Here is a 20,272-nt window from a genome sequence, read left to right as displayed (position 1 = left end):
AGGATTTGGCCGAAAATTTCGTAGGATTCGTGAATTAGGCATCTATTTAAGCATGTCTCAACCAAATACCATCCAATCTAAATCTTGCGGGTAGGTTTTTTTTCCCTTGTGGTCCAAAAGTTAGGATCCAAGTTGGATTTGGGCAGACTTCTAGAAAATACAAAATAGATGGGTCAACATACCTAATTCTTATAGAATTTTAAGTTCAATTCCATTAAAATATTCAAATAGACCCTCAAACTTTTTCATTTCTACCGCTAATGTATTTTTAGAAGTAGCCAATATGAAAAAATATAGAAACAGTTAGGCTAACACTAGAAGCGTAAAAGTTGGGAAGAGATCTTGCTTGTCTTAAATTTTACAATATGATAATTACCGGTAACTATTTCATCTTTTCTAACATGATCACGTTCTCGATTAAACTAAACATAAGTGAAATTGTTGTTTCTTAGGTTTTCAACATCAACCTGATTTAAAGAAGAATCCTCCATCAGATCAAAAAAGACACTGCCGAACTCAAACTTGACAGCTATTCTCCCAACCAATTCTAACCAAATTCAATGTTGAATCATATTTGGGACGTGACATCTAACCCATACAAATTAACATTATATTCAAGGAAAATTTATTTAAATATAATCATATTATTTCTTTTTCTTAAAAAGATAAAAAAGACATCGCCGCTCCGAGGGTCGCTGAAGAATGACAAACCAATAGACTATGGGATACCTTTGAAGCAGAAGGAATGCCATTACATTAGAAAATACTCCAACCAAATGAAATAATAATAAAAGTAACCTACAAGATGTGCCATGCGCCAAATCAGAATGATACTTACAAGTGAGGAGGGGGAAAAAAAAAATTTCTGCCCAATTGGAGATTAGAGAACAAAATATGCATAGCATCCTTCTCATCCAAGTATTCGGGAAACAGTTGACAATGACCAACAAGCTCTGATATTGCAAATCTTCTTTACAACAGGATGCATCAAAATTATACTGGGGATGTTAAGAACAACTTGTGATGGAGTTCATACCATCAAAGAAGCATCTTTTGCATCTTCCCATTTGCAAGCAAGACATCAAAAAGGCAACAAAACTTCAGAGTGAACAATAAGGACCCAAGTCAAGGAGTTGATGCCACACCATGCATTAGTCATGGAATGAAAACATGGACACTGGGTGAACCATTCTCTCTGAATCTTCACCACTTCATCTCTCCCACGACGGCAAGCACATGCTTAAATTTGTACTCAATGTGCATGTGCATATGCATAGTAAGCACAGAATGAAAATTACATATAAGCTTAAGCTTCGCCCTCTTTTCAATATTATCAGCCCCCAGCATTTAATTTTTCTGTGAGGATCTTGTTCAGAAGCATTGGATTTGCCTTACCCTTGGATTCCTTCATCACCTGAAGGCAAATAGAGTAGAACTTCAGATCCTAGAGTAAGGACAAGAATTGGAAAAAAAAGAAAAATAATCAGAGGTACTAGAAGGATGGTGAAGCTTCCATAGTTCCACACCTGACCAGCAAAAAATCCTTGTAACTTAGTTTTGCCCCCACGGTATTGTTGAAGTTGCTTGGGATTTGCAGCAAGAACTTTATCCACTAATGCTTCGATTGTGGCAGGATCTACTATCTGTAGTTCTCAAATAAGAAAGAACCTCCATATGATCAATGGGATGTAATTGCACATGAGGAGAAAGAGGAAAATGCTCACTAAATTGCAGAATAATTCCTGATCACAACTACAATTAGAACTGTGGGTGGGCAACCTCCTCCATATTTCTTTTTTCTTTTTTTAAAAAAACACTCTAGTTAGAACTTGCGCATGTATTACTTTAACTTCTCACATGGAAATATTTCCGAGCATATCATCTTTTTAACCTCAAAGCAATTACCAAAGATCAAAAGAACCAGCATCAGTAAAGGAAATAAAGTTTTCCGCCTCCCTTACATAGTTTCTATAAGTTTCAGCAAGTGTTAGACACCCTAATACAGTACACAAATTTCAACACCTTTAAAAGGTTCACCCATTCCGTCGCTTCAAATTTGGAGTAGTAAAAAGCCTTAACCTTTTTCCACCATGCTAATACCGAGGATAACTAAAACCATAATGTGAAGCAGTGAATCTTCTACAAAAAGAAAGGAAAAAACAAGAGAAAAGAGAGAAGAAGACAATGATGAAGAGATTTTGGTACTACTGGAAAGCCCAAGATATTACAACCAGCATGCAAACAAATGTCTAAGAATTTTGCCAGTAATGAAAAGGACTTACCTGAACTAGATCTTTTTCTTCTATCAATGACTTGACAGTCCCGCCTTTGGATATAAGCTCAAAAAGTATCTGCAGGAGTTCAGTATAAAAATAGAAACGGAGAACAGTTAATGAAAATTGAGAAGCAAATGCTGGAGAAGTGACAACAGTGCAATAATCCATGAAAGAGCACAAAACAGAGTACATAGAATAAAATTAGATCATAACCACGTAAATAATAAACCATGATGAAGGGAACAGTGATAGCCTCTAAAAGTATCAGATTGTGCACAAAAGAGATCCACGATGATTTCACACTAAAAAACTAGCTTAACAAGTCACATACATCACAATAAATCAAGAACAGATTATAAAGGCCCCTCTAGAATCTAGGCAGTTAATTATAATGGTCAACGAAGTACTTTTACCTTGGATGCGAGGTGTGCAATCTCGATAGTTGGTACTGAGACTATACTGGTTAGGTACCGATACTATATGGTATCGAGCTGAAATGTACCGATACTCGGAACACAGATATGTCGGTTAGTATTAGCTCACCATTTTTGCCCCTTTTTTTCTTTCTTCTTTTTTATATTTGGGGTTAGTTAAATATTTATGGATCTTTAAATTATGACTTAAAGGATGTTTTAATGTTATTTTAGTTCATATTGACCTCGAGAAACTGTATGATTGCTTAATATATGCAATTGTAACAATTAAATATGGAATAGCAACTCAGTATGCAGATGCATATCACTGTACGCCCTAATTTTTCTTATCTGCATCTATCTTTCAGCCATTACCTTCTTCTTGAACTATTGCTTTTTGACCTATGCCATTCTCCCCTTACTTTTAACTCTAATGACGTTGCTTTCATTCCATAGATTTAAATAGACTACTTTATCCCAATATATAGGGGGACATGACACCCAAAAGTCTGTTTAGTTACTGTCTTGCCTCTAGGCTTATGGCTGCACCTCTTTATGTCGTACTTAATTGTTGTTGCCTGATTTACATTCAGGAGCTACTAGAGAGCCATTGGTCTAACAAAACAATCTTAGGGTTTTCTTAAGCTTTCATTTCGTTTATGCAACCATTGTTCTCATCAAGAATTGAAACATAGTAGGAGGATTCCAAAATTCCTAAATGACCGAAGCCTATGTGGTTAAGGTGCATTTTGTTCTTCAACATAGCAATGTATGAGAGCTTGCCTTCTCCAATCACTACCATGGAAAGTGTATTTATTTGTCGATGGCTCACTTAAGTAATACAAAGCTCAGATTTGGGTGAAACATATTTTGCTTAAGAGCATGGCATAGGTTATGAAAAAGGTTAATAATGGTGGGCAAGATTTTTATTCAAATACTAAATGTTATGGGGGAATTGAGCCGCCATGCCCCACGTGATCGGCACGCGTATCCAGGAAAGCTACAGCTGCCCTATGATCCAGCACTCCGACCCCGAGTCGGACCTCCTCGGCTCCGCAGCCCGACCCCGGGTCGGCTGCCCTATGATCCAGCACTCCGACCCCGAGTCGGACCTCCTCGGCTTCGCAGCCCGACCCCGGGTCGGCTGCCCTATGATCCAGCATTCCGACCCCGAGTCGGAGATCTTTTGATAACGACAGGCTATTCTCCAGAGGCACGCCGCGGCCTCCTGCTCCACTACTCCCTGCAACGGCTGTACCCGATGCTGCCCACGATCTCCTGTATCAACCGTACAAAGCGGAGCTCCACTACGCCCTGCCATGACCGTACCCAGCGCTGCTCCACGACGCCCCGTAACGGCCATGTCAGTGGCCATTCTATCGTGCCCCACGACGACAAACCCCCCTGAGAGACCTCCCAGCCAGGTATATATACGGCTGGGGGGAGAAGGGGGGGTAAGCAATACCTCCTAGAGCACTCTCTCCCACTTGTGATTATCATCTCTCCTCCTCCAATCTCCTCTGACTTGACCGTCGGAGGGCCATCACCACCCTGGTGGTGGTGCAAGGCTTGTTTGCAGGTTCCTTGGCGGAAGGTGGAGCGCAACCAGCACCAACCAAGACAACTCAGGCGGAACCCCGTTCACACCGTCGTGTCAATCGTTCTCGGTTTGGACCACCAGCAACAGTTGGCGCTAGAGGAAGGGACGAATCTCAGAACGATCGTAATGGCACGGCGAGGTGGTCGCGGAGCTTCCAATGCTTCCGGTCGCGGAGCCTCTCGCGCCTCTGGCCGGGAGGCTGCTGCGTCCCCAACACACTCTCAGCAGCATTCCACCGCTTCTCCTCCCATTCAGACGGTCGAACCTGCTCAGTTCGACCAGCTAGCCCAGCAGGTTCGCACCCTCGCGGAGGCAGTGCAGAATCTGCAGGGTGTGATCTCTCGGGTGCCGCAGCGGGCTCAGGAGCCGCTGCTCCCCGAGCACTCGCCTCTTCCTCACAACCCGCGCTCCTTCCTCTCCCATGGAGAGGAGCGCCGGCGCGGGGAGGATTCTCGAGTGCGGTCCATTCTGCCAGGACCTTCTCATCGGAGCTGCGCGGGGTACGAGAGGCGGACCCGGGCGCGTTCTCAGACACCCCAGTCCTCGAGGGGCCCGCACTCCAGTCGGTCCCCCTCGCGCCGCTCCTTGTCTCCCACCCACCGGTCGCGCTTCCTGGACCGGCGGGTGGACGATCTCCACAGACAGCTCCAGGTCCTGAAGGGCCACTCCAAAGATCCCTTCGCCGACTTGGAAATCTCCTCCCAGCCGGCGCTTGCCTCAAGGATCCTGCGAACCCTAAACCCGCCGGGGTTCAAAATGCCGGCGATCGAACCCTACGACGGGGCGGCGGACCCACGGGACCACGTGGAGAGTTTCAGGACTCTTATGCTCCTCCATGGAGCATCGGATCCTCTCCTCTGCAAGGCCTTCCCGGCGACCCTCCGCGGCCCGGCAAGGGCGTGGTTCGCCGGCCTGGAGGCTAATTCCATCCAGTCCTTCCACCAGTTCACCCGTCTCTTCATCAGCCATTTCGCCGTCAGTAGCCGGCGAAGACTGGTCTCCGACTCCCTCTTCGATGTCCGGCAGAACGAGGGAGAGAGCCTGCGGGATTATCTCACCCGCTTCAACAAGGCAACACTGGAGGTCCGGAATTTGAGCCAGGAGGTGGCTCTCTCAGCCCTGAAGCGAGGCTTCCGGAAGGGCAGACTCACCTTCTCCCTGGACAAACGCCTGCCGCGGAGCTTCCCGGAGCTGTTGTCTCGGGCAAACCAGTATGCAGACGCCGAGGAGGCAGCCTCCCACCGGAACAAGGAGGCCGCCGAGGCCCCTCTAAAGCCCGGGAAGAAAAGGCGAAAAGAGGCACCCCAGAGGAGGAGCCCGACGCCTCAACGCCGGCGCAGAAGCCCGTCACCAGCAAGGAACCACGGCGCCACACGCCCTCGTTCTCCGCACCGACGCTTCAACCGGTACACCCCACTCCTGGCCCCCCGGGCCCAGATCCTCATGGAGGTCAAGGGGCGGGAGGACCTCCCGGTCCCGAGGCAGATGAAGAAGATCCCTGGGAGGAAGCCTTCTCGGGCGTACTGTGAGTACCACCGAGACCACGGCCACGATACCGAAGACTGCTTCCAGCTTCGGGACGAGATCGAGGCTCTCATTCGCCGAGGGCGTCTCGGTCGATATGTAAACGACCGACGTCCCCCCGCAGACCCGCGTCCAGCCGACCCGGCCCCTCAGGAGCCTCGGGAGCAGAATCGACCCGTTGCGGGAGTGATCCACACCATCACTGGGGGCTGCTCTCGGCCCGTGAGGAACGCAGGGGGCTCGGCGGAAGTATCAGGAGTGGCCGTCGCGAAGAGGCAGCGGGTCGGAAATGTAATCACTTTTTGTGATGAAGATGTAAAGGGGGTTCAGACTCCCCACGATGACGCCATGGTGATCTCTCTCACTATGGCGGACTATGATGTAAGGCGTGTTCTTGTGGATAGTGGAAGCTCAGCTGATATTTTGTATTACGAGGCCTTCCAAAAGATGGGCTTTTCCCGACAATTGTTGCACAAAACATCCACCCCCCTCATAGGATTCACTGGAGACGCTATCTCGGCCGAAGGTGTCATCGAGCTGCCTGTGACTGCGGGCATTGCACCCGCAGAAGCCACGGTGCGGCTCGGGTTCTTGGTCGTCCGTGTCCCCTCGGCCTACAACGCTATCCTCGGACGACCCGGACTGAACGCCCTTCGCGCGGTGGTTTCTACCTACCATTTGCTCATGCGGTTCCCCACAGCGGCCGGGATTGGAGAGGTCCGAGGTGACCAGCCGACCGCACGGCAGTGTTTCCTAGCAACTCTCAAAGGGAAGAAGCCCATGGAGGCCCTAAGCGTCGAGTCACTTGACGCCAGAGACGAAGTGGCCTTGCGGCACGGGGAGCCGGCCGAGGGCGTAATCGAAGTTCCCCTCGAAGAAGGCCGCCCGGACCGCACGGTCCGGGTCGGTGCCAACCTCGACTTGGAAGCTCGGCTCCGGTTAGTGGAATTCCTCCGAGCCAATGCAGATGTGTTTGCCTGGTCGGCGGCCGATGTACCTGGGATCGACCCGGAGGTCGTTTCTCACGCCCTCAACGTCGACCCGACCCACCGACCAGTAAAGCAAAAGAAGAGACACTGTGCCCCGGATCGGATCCGGGTGGTCGACCAGGAGGTAGACAAACTCTTGGAGGCAGGTTTCATAAGAGAGGTGAGCTACCCCGAGTGGCTGGCAAACGTCGTACTTGTCCGGAAGGCGAGCGGGAAGTGGAGGATGTGCGTCGACTACACCGACCTGAACAAGGCGTGCCCCAAGGATAGCTTTCCGCTTCCACGGATAGACCAACTGGTCGACGCGACTTCCGGATATCAGCTACTGTCTTTTATGGACGCCTTCTCCGGCTACAACCAAATAATGATGGCTCCACAGGACGAGGAGAAAACTGCCTTCATAACAGACCGGGGGCTGTACTGTTACAAGGTAATGCCCTTCGGTCTGAAGAACGCTGGCGCCACATACCAGCGCCTCGTCAATAAAATCTTCAAGGAGCAGATCGGCCGGAATATGGAGGTGTACGTGGACGATATGCTGGTAAAAAGCCGCCATGCAGACCAGCACATTGCAGATCTGGAGGAGACTTTCACCACCTTGCGAAAGTTTCGCATGAAGCTAAACCCAGCGAAGTGCGCTTTTGGTGCTTCGGCCGGGAGGTTCCTCGGTTTCATTGTCAACCAGCGCGGGATCGAGGCCAACCCGGACAAGATCAAAGCCATCCAAGATATGTCCCCTCCGACCAAAGTGAAGGAGGTTCAGGAGCTCGCTGGAAGGGTCGCCGCGCTCGGACGATTTGTGGCAAAGTCGGCCGAACGCTGCCAACCATTCTTCAAGGTGTTGAAGCGCCCAAAAGACTTCCTCTGGACGGCCGAATGTCATGCGGCGTTCGACCAGCTCAAGGAGTACATGGCGTCTCCTCCCCTGCTGTCCAAGCCGCAAGAGGGGGAGATGCTCTACCTTTACCTGGCGGTCTCCCCAACCGCAGTCAGCGCAGTACTGGTTCGGGAAGAGGCAAGACTTCAGAAGCCTGTATACTACATCAGCCGAGTCCTCCGGGATGCCGAGACGCGGTACACGAAGGCTGAGAAGATCGCCTTCGCGCTGCTGACTGCGACCAGGAGGCTTCGCCCCTATTTCCAGGCTCATTCTGTCACCCTTTTGACCGATCAACCACTGCGGCAGATTCTCAGCAATCCAGAGAATGCGGGACGGCTGGTGAAGTGGGCAGTAGAACTTGGTGAGTTCGACATCCGCTACCAGCCCCGACCAGCCATCAAGGCCCAGGTGCTCGCGGACTTTCTCGCTGAGTGCACTGTGCAGGAGGCGGAACCTAAGCCGCCGGAGACACCCAGCCTCGATCTCCCGATCTGGACGCTCCACATTGACGGGTCGTCGAACCCTGAAGGTGGAGGGGCTGGGCTGGTCCTCACCAATCCCGATGGAGTGATAGCCGAGTATGCCTTGAGGTTCGGATTTCCAGTGACCAACAATGAGGCGGAGTACGAGGCCCTAGTCGCGGGACTCAAACTCGCCAAGGAGCTCGGCATCCGGCGTCTGAAAGTCTTCACCGACTCCCAGCTGGTGGTCGGGCAGGTTCGAGGGGAGTTCGAGGCGCGGAGCCCGACCATGCAGAGCTACGTCCGGAAGGTGCAAACACTCATTCCCGACCTCGGCAGTGTTGACATTCAGCAGGTCCCGAGGAGCGAAAATGCCAGGGCCGACAGGTTGTCCCGCCTAGTGGACGCAGACGCGCACAACTTGTCGAGGGCAATCTACCTGGAGACCCTGGATGCCCCGAGCATTGACGGGGCTGGAGCGGTGATGGCAATTGATCCGGAGCCGTCTTGGATGGACCCGCTCGTCGCCTACCTCGCCGAAGGAATCCTCCCTGAAGACGAAGATCAGGCCCGGCGGCTTGTAAAGAAGTCCGCCCACTACGTACTTTATGAAGGGAGGCTGTATCGGACCTCGTTTACCGCCCCCCTCTTAAGGTGCCTCCGCCCCGCGGAAGCGGCCTACGCCCTCGGCGAAGTCCACGAAGGCATCTGCGGATCGCACTTGGGGGCTAGGTCCTTGGCGCATAAGATCATGAGGCAAGGCTACTATTGGCCGACCTTGTTGGAGGACTCGAAGGACCACGTGCGGAAATGCGACGCCTGCCAGCGCCACGCCAACGTCCAGAGAGTCCCCTCTGTCCCCTTGGCGCCAATCACCGCGCCCTGGCCCTTCGCACAGTGGGGAATGGATATCCTCGGACCATTCCCCGTCGCTTCGGCCCAGCGGAAATTTTTGATTGTCGCCATCGACTACTTCACCAAGTGGGTGGAGGCAGAGCCACTGGCCACCATCACGGAGGCACAAGTCCGGAAGTTCGTGAAGAAGAACATCATTGTCCGATTTGGAGTACCTCGGGTCCTCATCTCGGATAACGGTCGACAGTTTGATAACAAGCACTTCCGGGACTTCTGCGAGGAATTCGGGATCGAGCATCGGTTCACATCCGTGTCGCATCCCCAAACCAACGGCGAGGCCGAGGTCACAAATCGGACAATCCTCCAAGGTATCAAAGCGCGGATCGGCCGGACGGGGCAAGCTTGGGTCGAGGAACTCGAGAATGTCCTTTGGGCGTATCGGACCACACAACGGACTCCTACTGGAGAGACGCCTTTCAGCCTAACCTATGGCACGGAAGCCGTTGCCCCCGTGGAGCTCGGACTCCCCTCGCCTCGGGTGGCCGCGCACCGACCCGAGGCCAATTCAGAGCAACTCCGAGGGAACTTGGATCTCTTGGAAGAGGCAAGGGAAATGGCTCAGGTACGGATGGCAACGTATCAGCAGAGGGTGGCCCGATATTACAACTCCAAAGTCCGACCGAAGCTTTTCAGAATTGGAGATCTGGTGCTGAGGCGAGCTAAGGCATCTCAACCTACGGAAGGTGGGAAGCTAGCGCCAAATTGGGAAGGCCCGTATAAAGTTCGTTGGGTAAACCGACCTGGCTCCTACCAGTTGGAAGCCCTAGATGGCCGAGAAATTCCAAGGGGCTGGAATTCCGCTAACCTGCGGATGTATTACCAGTAGAACAACAAGGCCAGAAAGACAATTTAAAAAGGTGCAATACTTTTCATTTCAATAATTTCTGGTTACAGTGGCGTGCTCGTGTGATTACAAGGAATTCCCAGAGGGGAATTAGGGAGTAAAGAAAGTAAAGAAGAGGTGGGGACCCAAACCCTCAACCCAGGGCGGCTGCAGTCCCACCAGAAGTGGGTGCTTCTAACCGGAGGCGCCATCCAGCACCTCACCAAAAAGAGGAGGAGCCGCCGCAGAAGAAGCTCCCGCTGCCCCCAGGGGAACGCCGCCTCCAAAGGATATTCCCATCTTCCCCAGTGGTAGGGAAGAGAAGGGATTCAAGGGGGAAGAGTATATGGAGGCGCGGTCCCGGATTGAGCGTCCGGCGCAGAGCTCAACCGGGAGGCTGAACTTCAAGGAGGGGAGATGTGATCCCGGATGAAACGCCTAGAGCGGAGTTCCGCCGGGGAGACCCTCCATGTTGATCCCAGATGAAACGGCTAGTTGGCTGAAGTTGTAAGGGGAGCGCCTCCCCTTTCCTTCGACAGGAGTCTCTCAGTCATATGCCAAGGAGGAGGTCCGCGATCCATGGCAACCTGCAGCTCCGGCTTGGCAAATTCCATCGTACCTGCACCTGTATTTATAGCCAAGCTGCGGCCCCCTGGTAGTTCCGATACGGGTGGCTCCAATAAATGCAGGCGCACTGAATCCGGAGCCGTTCCGGCTCCCGAGGCGTATCTCCCCGCGATTTCCTAAGCGTCATTCTCCTTAAATCGCATTCTTTGTGCAGGACGATCCGGGTGACGTATACCTCTAGGTCCACGTGTCTCCGCTCGCGCCCAGGCCGCATCCTCCTCGAAGAACCCGCGTATCGCGGCCGCTCAACTAACACTCCTCACCAGCAGCAACTGGCGATCCGATTTCCCAGGTAACGCATTAATTAGCGTTTAATACCCTTCTCGTGTTCCCCCCAGGCAACGCTTGGAGGAGAGGAGAAACACGGTCGCGGCTGGGCACAGAGAAACCCCGATGGGCGGCGAGCGACAAGTGGCCGACCAACGAGTGGAATGTCCCGAGGCTCGGCCCTCGGATGCCTGGCTAACCCGATGATCATCCCGGGAGCAGACTAGCCGGAAGCCCCGACCGGTCGCCTCGGCTTGCGCCAGCCTTGGCCGACCAACGAGCGGAATTTCCCTGAGGCTTGACAACCCTCAGATGCCTGGCTAACCCGATGATCATCCCGGGAGCAGACTAGCCGGAAGCCCCGACCGGTCGCCTCGGCTTGCGCCAGCCTTGGCCGACCAACGAGCGGAATTTCCCTGAGGCTTGACAACCCTCAGATGCCTGGCTAACCCGATGATCATCCCGGGAGCAGACTAGCCGGAAGCCCCGACCGGTCGCCTCGGCTTGCGCCAGCCTAGGCCGACCAACGAGTGGAATCTCCCGAGGCTCGGCCCTCGGATGCCTGGCTAACCCGATGATCATCCCGGGAGCAGACTAGCCGGAAGCCCCGACCGGTCGCCTCGGCTTGCGCCAGCCTAGGCCGACCAACGAGTGGAATCTCCCGAGGCTCGGCCCTCGGATGCCTGGCTAACCCGATGATCATCCCGGGAGCAGACTAGCCGGAAGCCCCGACCGGTCGCCTCGGCTTGCGCCAGCCTTGGCCGACCAACGAGCGGAATTTCCCTGAGGCTTGACAACCCTCAGATGCCTGGCTAACCCGATGATCATCCCGGGAGCAGACTAGCCGGAAGCCCCGACCGGTCGCCTCGGCTTGCGCCAGCCTTGGCCGACCAACGAGCGGAATTTCCCTGAGGCTTGACAACCCTCAGATGCCTGGCTAACCCGATGATCATCCCGGGAGCAGACTAGCCGGAAGCCCCGACCGGTCGCCTCGGCTTGCGCCAGCCTTGGCCGACCAACGAGCGGAATTTCCCTGAGGCTTGACAACCCTCAGATGCCTGGCTAACCCGATGATCATCCCGGGAGCAGACTAGCCGGAAGCCCCGACCGGTCGCCTCGGCTTACGCCAGCCTAGGCCGACCAACGAGTGGAATCTCCCGAGGCTCGGCCCTCGGATGCCTGGCTAACCCGATGATCATCCCGGGAGCAGACTAGCCGGAAGCCCCGACCGGTCGCCTCGGCTTGCGCCAGCCTTGGCCGACCAACGAGCGGAATTTCCCTGAGGCTTGACAACCCTCAGATGCCTGGCTAACCCGATGATCATCCCGGGAGCAGACTAGCCGGAAGCCCCGACCGGTCGCTTCGGCTTGCGCCAGCCTTGGCCGACCAGCGAGCGGAAGAATTTCCTGAGGCCTAACCCTCGGATGCCTGGCTTAGCGCCGGAAGAATTTCCTGAGGCCTAACCCTCGGATGCCTGGCCTAGCGCCGGAAGAATTTCCTGAGGCCTAACCCTCGGATGCCTGGCTTAGCGCCGGAAGAATTTCCTGAGGACTAACCCTCGGATGCCTGGCTTAGCGCCGGAAGAATTTCCTGAGGCCTAACCCTCGGATGCCTGGCCTAGCGCCGGAAGAATTTCCTGAGGCCTAACCCTCGGATGCCTGGCTTAGCGCCGGAAGAATTTCCTGAGGACTAACCCTCGGATGCCTGGCCTAGCGCCGGAAGAGTTTCCTGAGGCCTAACCCTCGGATGCCTGGCTCAGCGCCGGAAGAGTTTCCTGAGGCCTAACCCTCGGATGCCTGGCTTAGCGCCGGAAGAATTTCCTGAGGCCTAACCCTCGGATGCCTGGCTTAGCGCCGGAAGAGTTTCCTGAGGCCTAACCCTCGGATGCCTGGCCTAGCGCCGGAAGAGTTTCCTGAGGCCTAACCCTCGGATGCCTGGCTCAGCGCCGGAAGAGTTTCCTGAGGCCTAACCCTCGGATGCCTGGCTTAGCGCCGGAAGAGTTTCCTGAGGCCTAACCCTCGGATGCCTGGCTTAGCGCCGGAAGAATTTCCTGAGGCCTAACCCTCGGATGCCTGGCTTAGCGCCGGAAGAGTTTCCTGAGGTTTAACCCTCGGATGCCTGGCCTAGCGCCGGAAGAACTTCGGGAATCAAAAGTCAGCAAGAAGCAACCAAGAGCTAAAAAAAAAAAAAAAAAAAAAAAAAAAAAAAGAGGACGAGGGCGAGATGAAGAAATATTCAACGTGCATTAATTTTCAGGGCCGAGGCCCATACAATTGGGCAAAACGCCGACATACAAAAATAAAAAAGACAATGAAAGGTACAAGAGGTCAGCTTGGAGGAACTCCCGGGTCGGGAACGCCGGGCTCGTCCGCGGGAGGTAGGGAAGCAGCAGGAGAACCAGCAGGCGATGGCGCCGGAGAGGAGTCCAGGAGGAAGATCTCGCTCAGGTCAACTTCGGGATACTTAGCCGACACCCTTGCCAGGTCAGCAGCAACCGCCATACGCCATAAAGAAGGCGGGAAGCTTGAAGCGCGCGCGCCTCTCCGAAGGATGGCGGCAATCTCGAAACATCACTCCCTTCACCTGTTCCCCTTCTGGTTCCAGGCTCGGAAGTGGGGGGCTACTGTTATGGGAGAATTGAGCCGCCATGCCCCACGTGATCGGCACGCGTATCCAGGAAAGCTACAGCTGCCCTATGATCCAGCACTCCGACCCCGAGTCGGACCTCCTCGGCTCCGCAGCCCGACCCCGGGTCGGCTGCCCTATGATCCAGCACTCCGACCCCGAGTCGGACCTCCTCGGCTTCGCAGCCCGACCCCGGGTCGGCTGCCCTATGATCCAGCATTCCGACCCCGAGTCGGAGATCTTTTGATAACGACAGGCTATTCTCCAGAGGCACGCCGCGGCCTCCTGCTCCACTACTCCCTGCAACGGCTGTACCCGATGCTGCCCACGATCTCCTGTATCAACCGTACAAAGCGGAGCTCCACTACGCCCTGCCATGACCGTACCCAGCGCTGCTCCACGACGCCCCGTAACGGCCATGTCAGTGACCATTCTATCGTGCCCCACGACGACAAACCCCCCTGAGAGACCTCCCAGCCAGGTATATATACGGCTGGAGGGAGAAGGGGGGGGTAAGCAATACCTCCTAGAGCACTCTCTCCCACTTGTGATTATCATCTCTCCTCCTCCAATCTCCTCTGACTTGACCGTCGGAGGGCCATCACCACCCTGGTGGTGGTGCAAGGCTTGTTTGCAGGTTCCTTGGCGGAAGGTGGAGCGCAACCAGCACCAACCAAGACAACTCAGGCGGAACCCCGTTCACACCGTCGTGTCAATCGTTCTCGGTTTGGACCACCAGCAACACTAAATATTGTGGATGTGTGAATTCATTAATCCCTCTTCTAGATGAACTAAAGAGAGCCGCTTTCATAGGATTTATACGAGATCTACATGTGCTATCCCTTCATAGTCTCTACATGTTAGGAAATTGATTACAATCAGGACCAACTCCCTTTCAATGCCTTTTAATTAGGGAAAGGATTTTAAATTTTTATTATAAACCTAATCTTGCAGTAGAATGTATAAGTTTTACCTTACAAAACCCACCCTTCCATTGACAATTTTAAGGAAGAGAGAGGAGGATGGCATCCTTCGGCCTTCTCTTCTCTTTTGGATCAAAGGATGGACCGAATCGACCCGAAACACTCCAAATCGAGTGGAACCAAGTGTTCCGCTTGGACTAGAACAGTTTTGCTAATTTCCACCATTTCCTGAACCTGGAGACCAAACTGATTCGAGCCGCTTGGTTTACGGGCCAAGCCGGAGTTGCACTGATTCAGGTTGGTTTGGTAACCATGCTTGGATGAATGTAAACTCATGATAACACTATATTTGAAAATTATGTATCTAAGCATATAATTGGAAAAACAAAATAATCACCTCCTTTCCAATCTTCCCACTAATAGTTCCATTTTTAATAAAGGCTATTAGCTCAGAAAGCTCCTTTGGTGTTAGCTTGATCTCATCTATTGTTAGCCGTTCATTTTTCAGATAAGCTGCAATATCACCCATGATCCAGTTGGCAGCCAACTTTTCCTCGGCGCCATTCTCGACAGCAGCATCAAAAAAATCAGCAACCTAAGTAGCTCAATAGAAAGTTGGAGATCAATATTAATCATACTACAGGATTTGTACACATCCTCTGTAAAACAATTCCTGATTAAATTACCACTTACACTGTTATCATTAGCAAGGAAGAGAACATCTTGCATACTAAGACCCATTTTTTCATAACGTCTACGCTTAGCTTCTGGAAGCTCAGGCAAAGATTGTCGAATTTCATCAACAAATCCCTTCGTGAGGACAACTTCAGGAAGATCGGGCTCAGGAAAATATCTATAATCAGCAAGCCCTTCTTTTTTCCGCATTGTAAAAGTTTTCTAGACAGTAAACAAAAAATCAATAAAGCAAGCAATGTTTATGAATCTATAAGAAACCAATAGTACATATAGCAAATGAAGACGAAAACAATAGAGCATGGAATAAACCTGAGCAGCCTCGTCCCAAAGGCGTGTTTCTTGTACAATCTGATCATTTTGACCCTCACTGTGGAGAAGAACCTGTCTTGATATCTCATAATCTATAGCCCTATTCATTGCAGAAAATGAATTCATGTTCTTTATTTCAACCTGTCAATATAGTAAAAGAAAGTGTCGAATCTGTCAATATCTACAATAATATTACATCCTGTCAAGTGCCTGTTTACTATCAACAACAATTATAAATAACACTGAATTTTATAATAAACAGATAGGTGATTACAAGAAACATATGAAAGAAACAAAAATTTTGTGATATCTATATTACTCAAACATGTTACTAATGCAGCAATACTCAGCCTTCAACACAATAACAACAACGAAACGAAGTAAGTGCAAGTCTACCTGCATTATCTTCTACCCTTATAGGACACAAACAGAATTTGTTTAACGTATATACTTGCTTTATTTGCTCTCCAACCCTCATGATGTAAATTTTATGGAAAAAAATCAAAATTTATCAAATTCAATGAATTTCTTATTCGGAGACACTATCTACCCATAGAATCGTCCAATTTTATCTCTTCTATATCATCACTACCTTGCTAGCTGTGACAACAGAACGTTAAAGACAATATTTTAAAACGTATTAACTTCTTTCCTTCCAACCTGAGCCTTCCAATATCAAGGAAAAATTGATCACAGTTAGTTGTTTGCATTATTTTTAAAAGATGGAGTGGACTAAGAAATCACTACACGATTACCTTGGTCCCAAATTGTGATTGTCCAATCGGCCGGACAGAGATATTCACATCACAACGAAGAGATCCTTCCTGCATATTTCCATTACTCACACCGAGGTACCTAACCAACCTCTGTAGCTCAGCTGCATATTCTGCAGCCTCTAGTCCACTTCTCATATCAGGCTCAGAAACAATCTCAAGCAATGGCACTCCAGCCCTATTTAGGTCCACCTGCACTAGAAATTTTAAAATCATATTAAAACCTCAGAAGATATAATTTGTATAACTAAGTAATATTGAGTACTTTCGAAACATTTCTCTAATCATAGCTAGGTCGAATTCCAAAATTAAGAGGAACTTTTATACAAGCAAAAATCAAAAAGGAATAGGAGCGACGAAGGTTAACCTGTGAATAACTTCCTGCTTCAGAGTGAAGTAGCTTCCCTGCATCTTCCTCCATATGAATCCTTGTTATTCCAAATCTCCTATGTCCACCACCAAACTCTACAGGAAGATCCAAATCAATGAACCCTTTTGTTGCTATCGGAACATCAAATTGAGATATTTGGTAGCCCTTCGGAAGGTCAGGATAGAAATATTGTTTCCTATCAAACTTGGAATTCATGGACAGTTCACAATTGAGTGCAAGGCCCAATTTCACAGCAAACTCGACAACCTTTGAATTCAGAACTGGTAGAGTTCCTGGGAGCCCCATGCAGATGGGACAGATAGTGGTGTTGGGTCGTGAGCCATAGAGGTAAGGGCAGCTACAGAAGGCCTTTGTAAGGGTATACAGCTGGACATGGGTCTCAATACCAATAATAGCTTCATACCCATGTTTGTGGTGCTCTAATGTTTTTTTAGTTGCAGTTTGAATCAATTTCTCTTTCTGTTTACTTTGATTTTGAAGGTTCTCCACCTGTGTAGTGACCTGGGCATGCGAGGCTTGCAATGTGCAGAAAAGAACACTGCTTTTCTTCGTGAAGGGAGATGATGGGTGGGGGAAAAGACGGTTCATTCTGATACATCGGAAATAGATTAAAGCCATGGTTCCTCCACAGACTCCAGGGGTTACTAAATTTAATTACCTCGTCCGACTAGCCTCAAACAAGCAAAGTACCTGCAGGCAGAAACCATGATCATACAAAATATACCAAAAGATTTGAACACCAATGCAACCTAGTATCATAAATTTGTGTTAGTGGAGCAGCTCCATGGCCCGATTCAAATAATTTACAACCTCCTCTATATGTATGAGTTAAGATTGTGAATAGGATTCACCAACGCATGCAGTCCAAATGGTTATGATACTCCATGATCTTGTAATACAGGTTTCGCAGGTGCTACTTTCAAATGCCTCAATCCATCTCAAGCAAGACAGTATAAATTTTTGATACAACAGTCAACAAGAAGTTAGCTAGTTCAAGTATGTTTTCTGGAAGAAAAAAAAAACATTATCATGAGAAGATTCCTCAAGGAGTTGAGGTCACATGTTAAGAATCCCTAACTGATGCTAAGGAAAGGGCATTTGGTTCTTGTGTGTTGCATCATACATTTTAAGAGACTGTAATAGAATGAAAGGTGAGATTTTGAAGTGGAGATCCTTTCTCTATCAGAATAAACTTCAATACTTAGGATTTTCTTGCAAAAATAGAAGGAATGATAACTATGCGATAGAGACCCAGCGGGTAGTTTGGAGTTGAGGCACCACAACCATAGGAACAGAAGATGACGAAGTATTTACTTCAGAATTCGAAGTAAGAAGAAGAAAAAGAAGAAGAAGGGGGATCCGATTACCTTCAGCAGCCCTTAAACTCTTCATCAGCTCTCTGAATGGAGAACAGTTGGCCCCCTCCCCTGTCCACACGGACAGGGGCTTGGGTCTCTCTCTTATTTGCTGTGTGTGGCATGCGCATGGGATGTACACATTGGTTGCTAAGCATAGATAAAGCAAGCTTGCTTAAACACAACACAATCAGCACCTTTTCCACAAAGCACCAAACCGTTGGCGTGCATGCAGACAGGTGGGTTGGTTGATGGAATATAGCATCCTGGAAGGCCAAGCTCATAAACGAACTTCAATGACGAAGTCCTCAGTACACATGCATAGCAACATTAGAAGTTGATGGCAAATTATAAGACAAGGCAGCAACAAGCACCAAACTCGACGCTCAAAAGATGAAGCTGTCTCTTAGGTAATCTATCAAACATTTGGCGGGTGTCATGGGCAAGAATCCGCACTATTGAAATGAAGAAGAGGGTGGATCTTGCAACTCCAAAACAGCAAGGAATTTCATAGAGGAATACAAAAAAATCAGTAATCGTAAGGGGAAGCACAGCTTTCAGGTTGAACTCTTAGCCTTGGAGAGCGAAGGTGATGAGTTGTTGGCATCTAGTCAAGAGAGAAGCTGATAGTCGAATCATGGCTGACGACTGGGAGGATTCAAAACTGATAGCCATCAGCTTACTGTTGCTGAGAACAATTTGTTGAAGACGTCATTCAACAATGGGAGCTGAAACAAAAAATTCCTTGAGGGTCTATCAACAATGGAAGCTAATTTACTTCAGAATTGAGTATTCCGAAGTAATCTGTTCCTAATCCACGGAATCCATTTTTAAGAAAGAAAATAAAAGAAGATAAAATACCGAAATCTTGAAGTCGTATTTTGCTTCAGAATTGAGCATCCGAAGTAATCTCTTCTTAATACAAGGAATCCATTTTTTCAAACAAAAAAGGGGAAAAAACGAAATCTTGAAGAACGCCCATTAGACATCTCAGAATTAATAGCTAGCAATTTAAAACTAGAAGCATAAGACGAATAAGGGGCATCTGATTACCTTCAGCAGCCCTACAACTCTTCATCCGCTCTCCGAACGGATAGGATTGCAGTCGGCCCGCTCCCCTGTCCACACGTACGGCGACTCGGCTCTTTCTCTTATCTCCGTTCGTTGCGCTAAAGTCGATAGGAAGGGAAATGGGAAAGGAAATATGACCCTTGTACCAAGCAACAAATAAACCAAGCTTGAATCAGGAAAATAGGCTCGACAATGATTTCAAGACAAGCAACAAATTGACTGATCTCAAGCCAAGCAACAAATTGACTGATCTCGAACAAGCATGGCTCAACAAGACTAGAAAATTATATTTTTTATACATAATAAATCATTGGATAAAAGTTTTAATCATTTTATTCTTTATTTTTTGGAATACTTAAATATTCATCTAGACCTGACCCATAACTTGAAATCGAGATTCCAGCTTTTATTTAACTTTAGATCGCCCAATTTAACGTTATAATAGTTTTAATTGTTTTTTTTTTTTTGTTAAAAGATAGGAGGGGAGGGGGAGGGACCAGCCCACTCGCGTAGCAGCTCCATTGTTTTAATTGTATTTAGAAGTATCAAACTGATCAAATAAGCTCGTGTTTGGTTCGAATCTAAATTAAGCTCGAGATCAGCTTGAAATAAATAAATCCATTTTGAGATTAATTTAAGCTTGATCAAGCTCATCTCAGAGCTGGTACACATTTCGCTTTTAATAACTCATACATTTCAAGATATCGATGCATATGATACCTTAAAGCCTTTGTTCTGCGCTTCAAAGGCACCAAATCATTAAAAAGCATGCATATTTATGCTGTATCTGAATTTTGGTCAATCTGACAGTAGAATTTTGCCATCAGAGATTTCTGACAGTAGGTCTTTGTTTGCGGGAACCTTAAACTCAAATTTCTCATAAATTTCCAATTCATGCATCCTAGCAAAATAGTTCTGCCATCCAAGATTTTCAATCACATAGATTTGCTGTCAGAACAAAATTTTCCACCACTGTCGCATTCCTAGCACTTAATCCATCCAACAATAAGTTGCTGTCTGAGTCTCCTGGCAACGAACTCTTTCCATTAGAACTTCAAATCCAAATACCCGCCTTTTCTTATCCTAATAGCAAACCCTTGCCATCAGAGCATTCCAACGGTTGCTGCCCATTGTTGGATTCGAGATTCAACTTTGCCGCCTTTTCACCTCCTAAATTACTCTCAAACAATCCAGATCCGTACGTCAATCTTCAATTAGTTGGATGGTAGCCGTTACCCATCCTAATGTTCCGGCGGTAATCTTCTATCCTTGGACTGTCCCGACGCAATTCTTGTCTGTCCTACTCAAATTTTGAATTTACCCAATTGCCTTCGATTTCATGGGACAATTCGCA

General features: G+C 49.3%; 1 protein-coding gene across 8 annotated transcripts; it reads right to left on the bottom strand.

Moving 5' to 3' along the window:
- Positions 1–880: 880 nt before the first annotated feature.
- GATB (GLU-ADT subunit B) lies at positions 881–19,069 on the bottom strand. 8 transcript variants are annotated; one of them, XM_039114968.2, is made up of 10 exons: positions 18,901–19,062; positions 17,860–18,575; positions 16,469–17,182; positions 16,084–16,293; positions 15,329–15,469; positions 15,017–15,220; positions 14,721–14,918; positions 2,283–2,351; positions 1,527–1,643; positions 881–1,414 (listed from the first exon to the last, which is right to left on the bottom strand). In XM_039114968.2, the coding sequence occupies exons 3-10, from the start codon at positions 17,108–17,110 to the stop codon at positions 1,334–1,336; spliced, it is 1,662 nt and encodes a 553-aa protein (XP_038970896.1). In that variant the 5' UTR covers positions 17,111–17,182; positions 17,860–18,575; positions 18,901–19,062; the 3' UTR covers positions 881–1,333. The 8 variants fall into 8 exon arrangements, 7 of the variants coding, with proteins under 7 accessions (XP_038970896.1, XP_038970898.1, XP_038970899.1 ...); XM_039114970.2 differs by having other exon boundaries at positions 18,709–19,043; XM_039114971.2 differs by having other exon boundaries at positions 17,860–18,113; positions 18,901–19,014.
- Positions 19,070–20,272: the final 1,203 nt, after the last annotated feature.

The sequence above is a fragment of the Phoenix dactylifera genome, chromosome 16 (genome assembly GCF_051530095.1).
Source record: "Phoenix dactylifera cultivar Ajwa chromosome 16, Ajwa_hap1_PhDact_Kaust_v1.1, whole genome shotgun sequence".
NCBI lineage: Eukaryota > Viridiplantae > Streptophyta > Magnoliopsida > Arecales > Arecaceae > Phoenix > Phoenix dactylifera.
The sequence above is the reverse complement of the archived record's forward strand: the minus strand, read 5'-3'. Positions and strand labels throughout refer to the sequence as shown.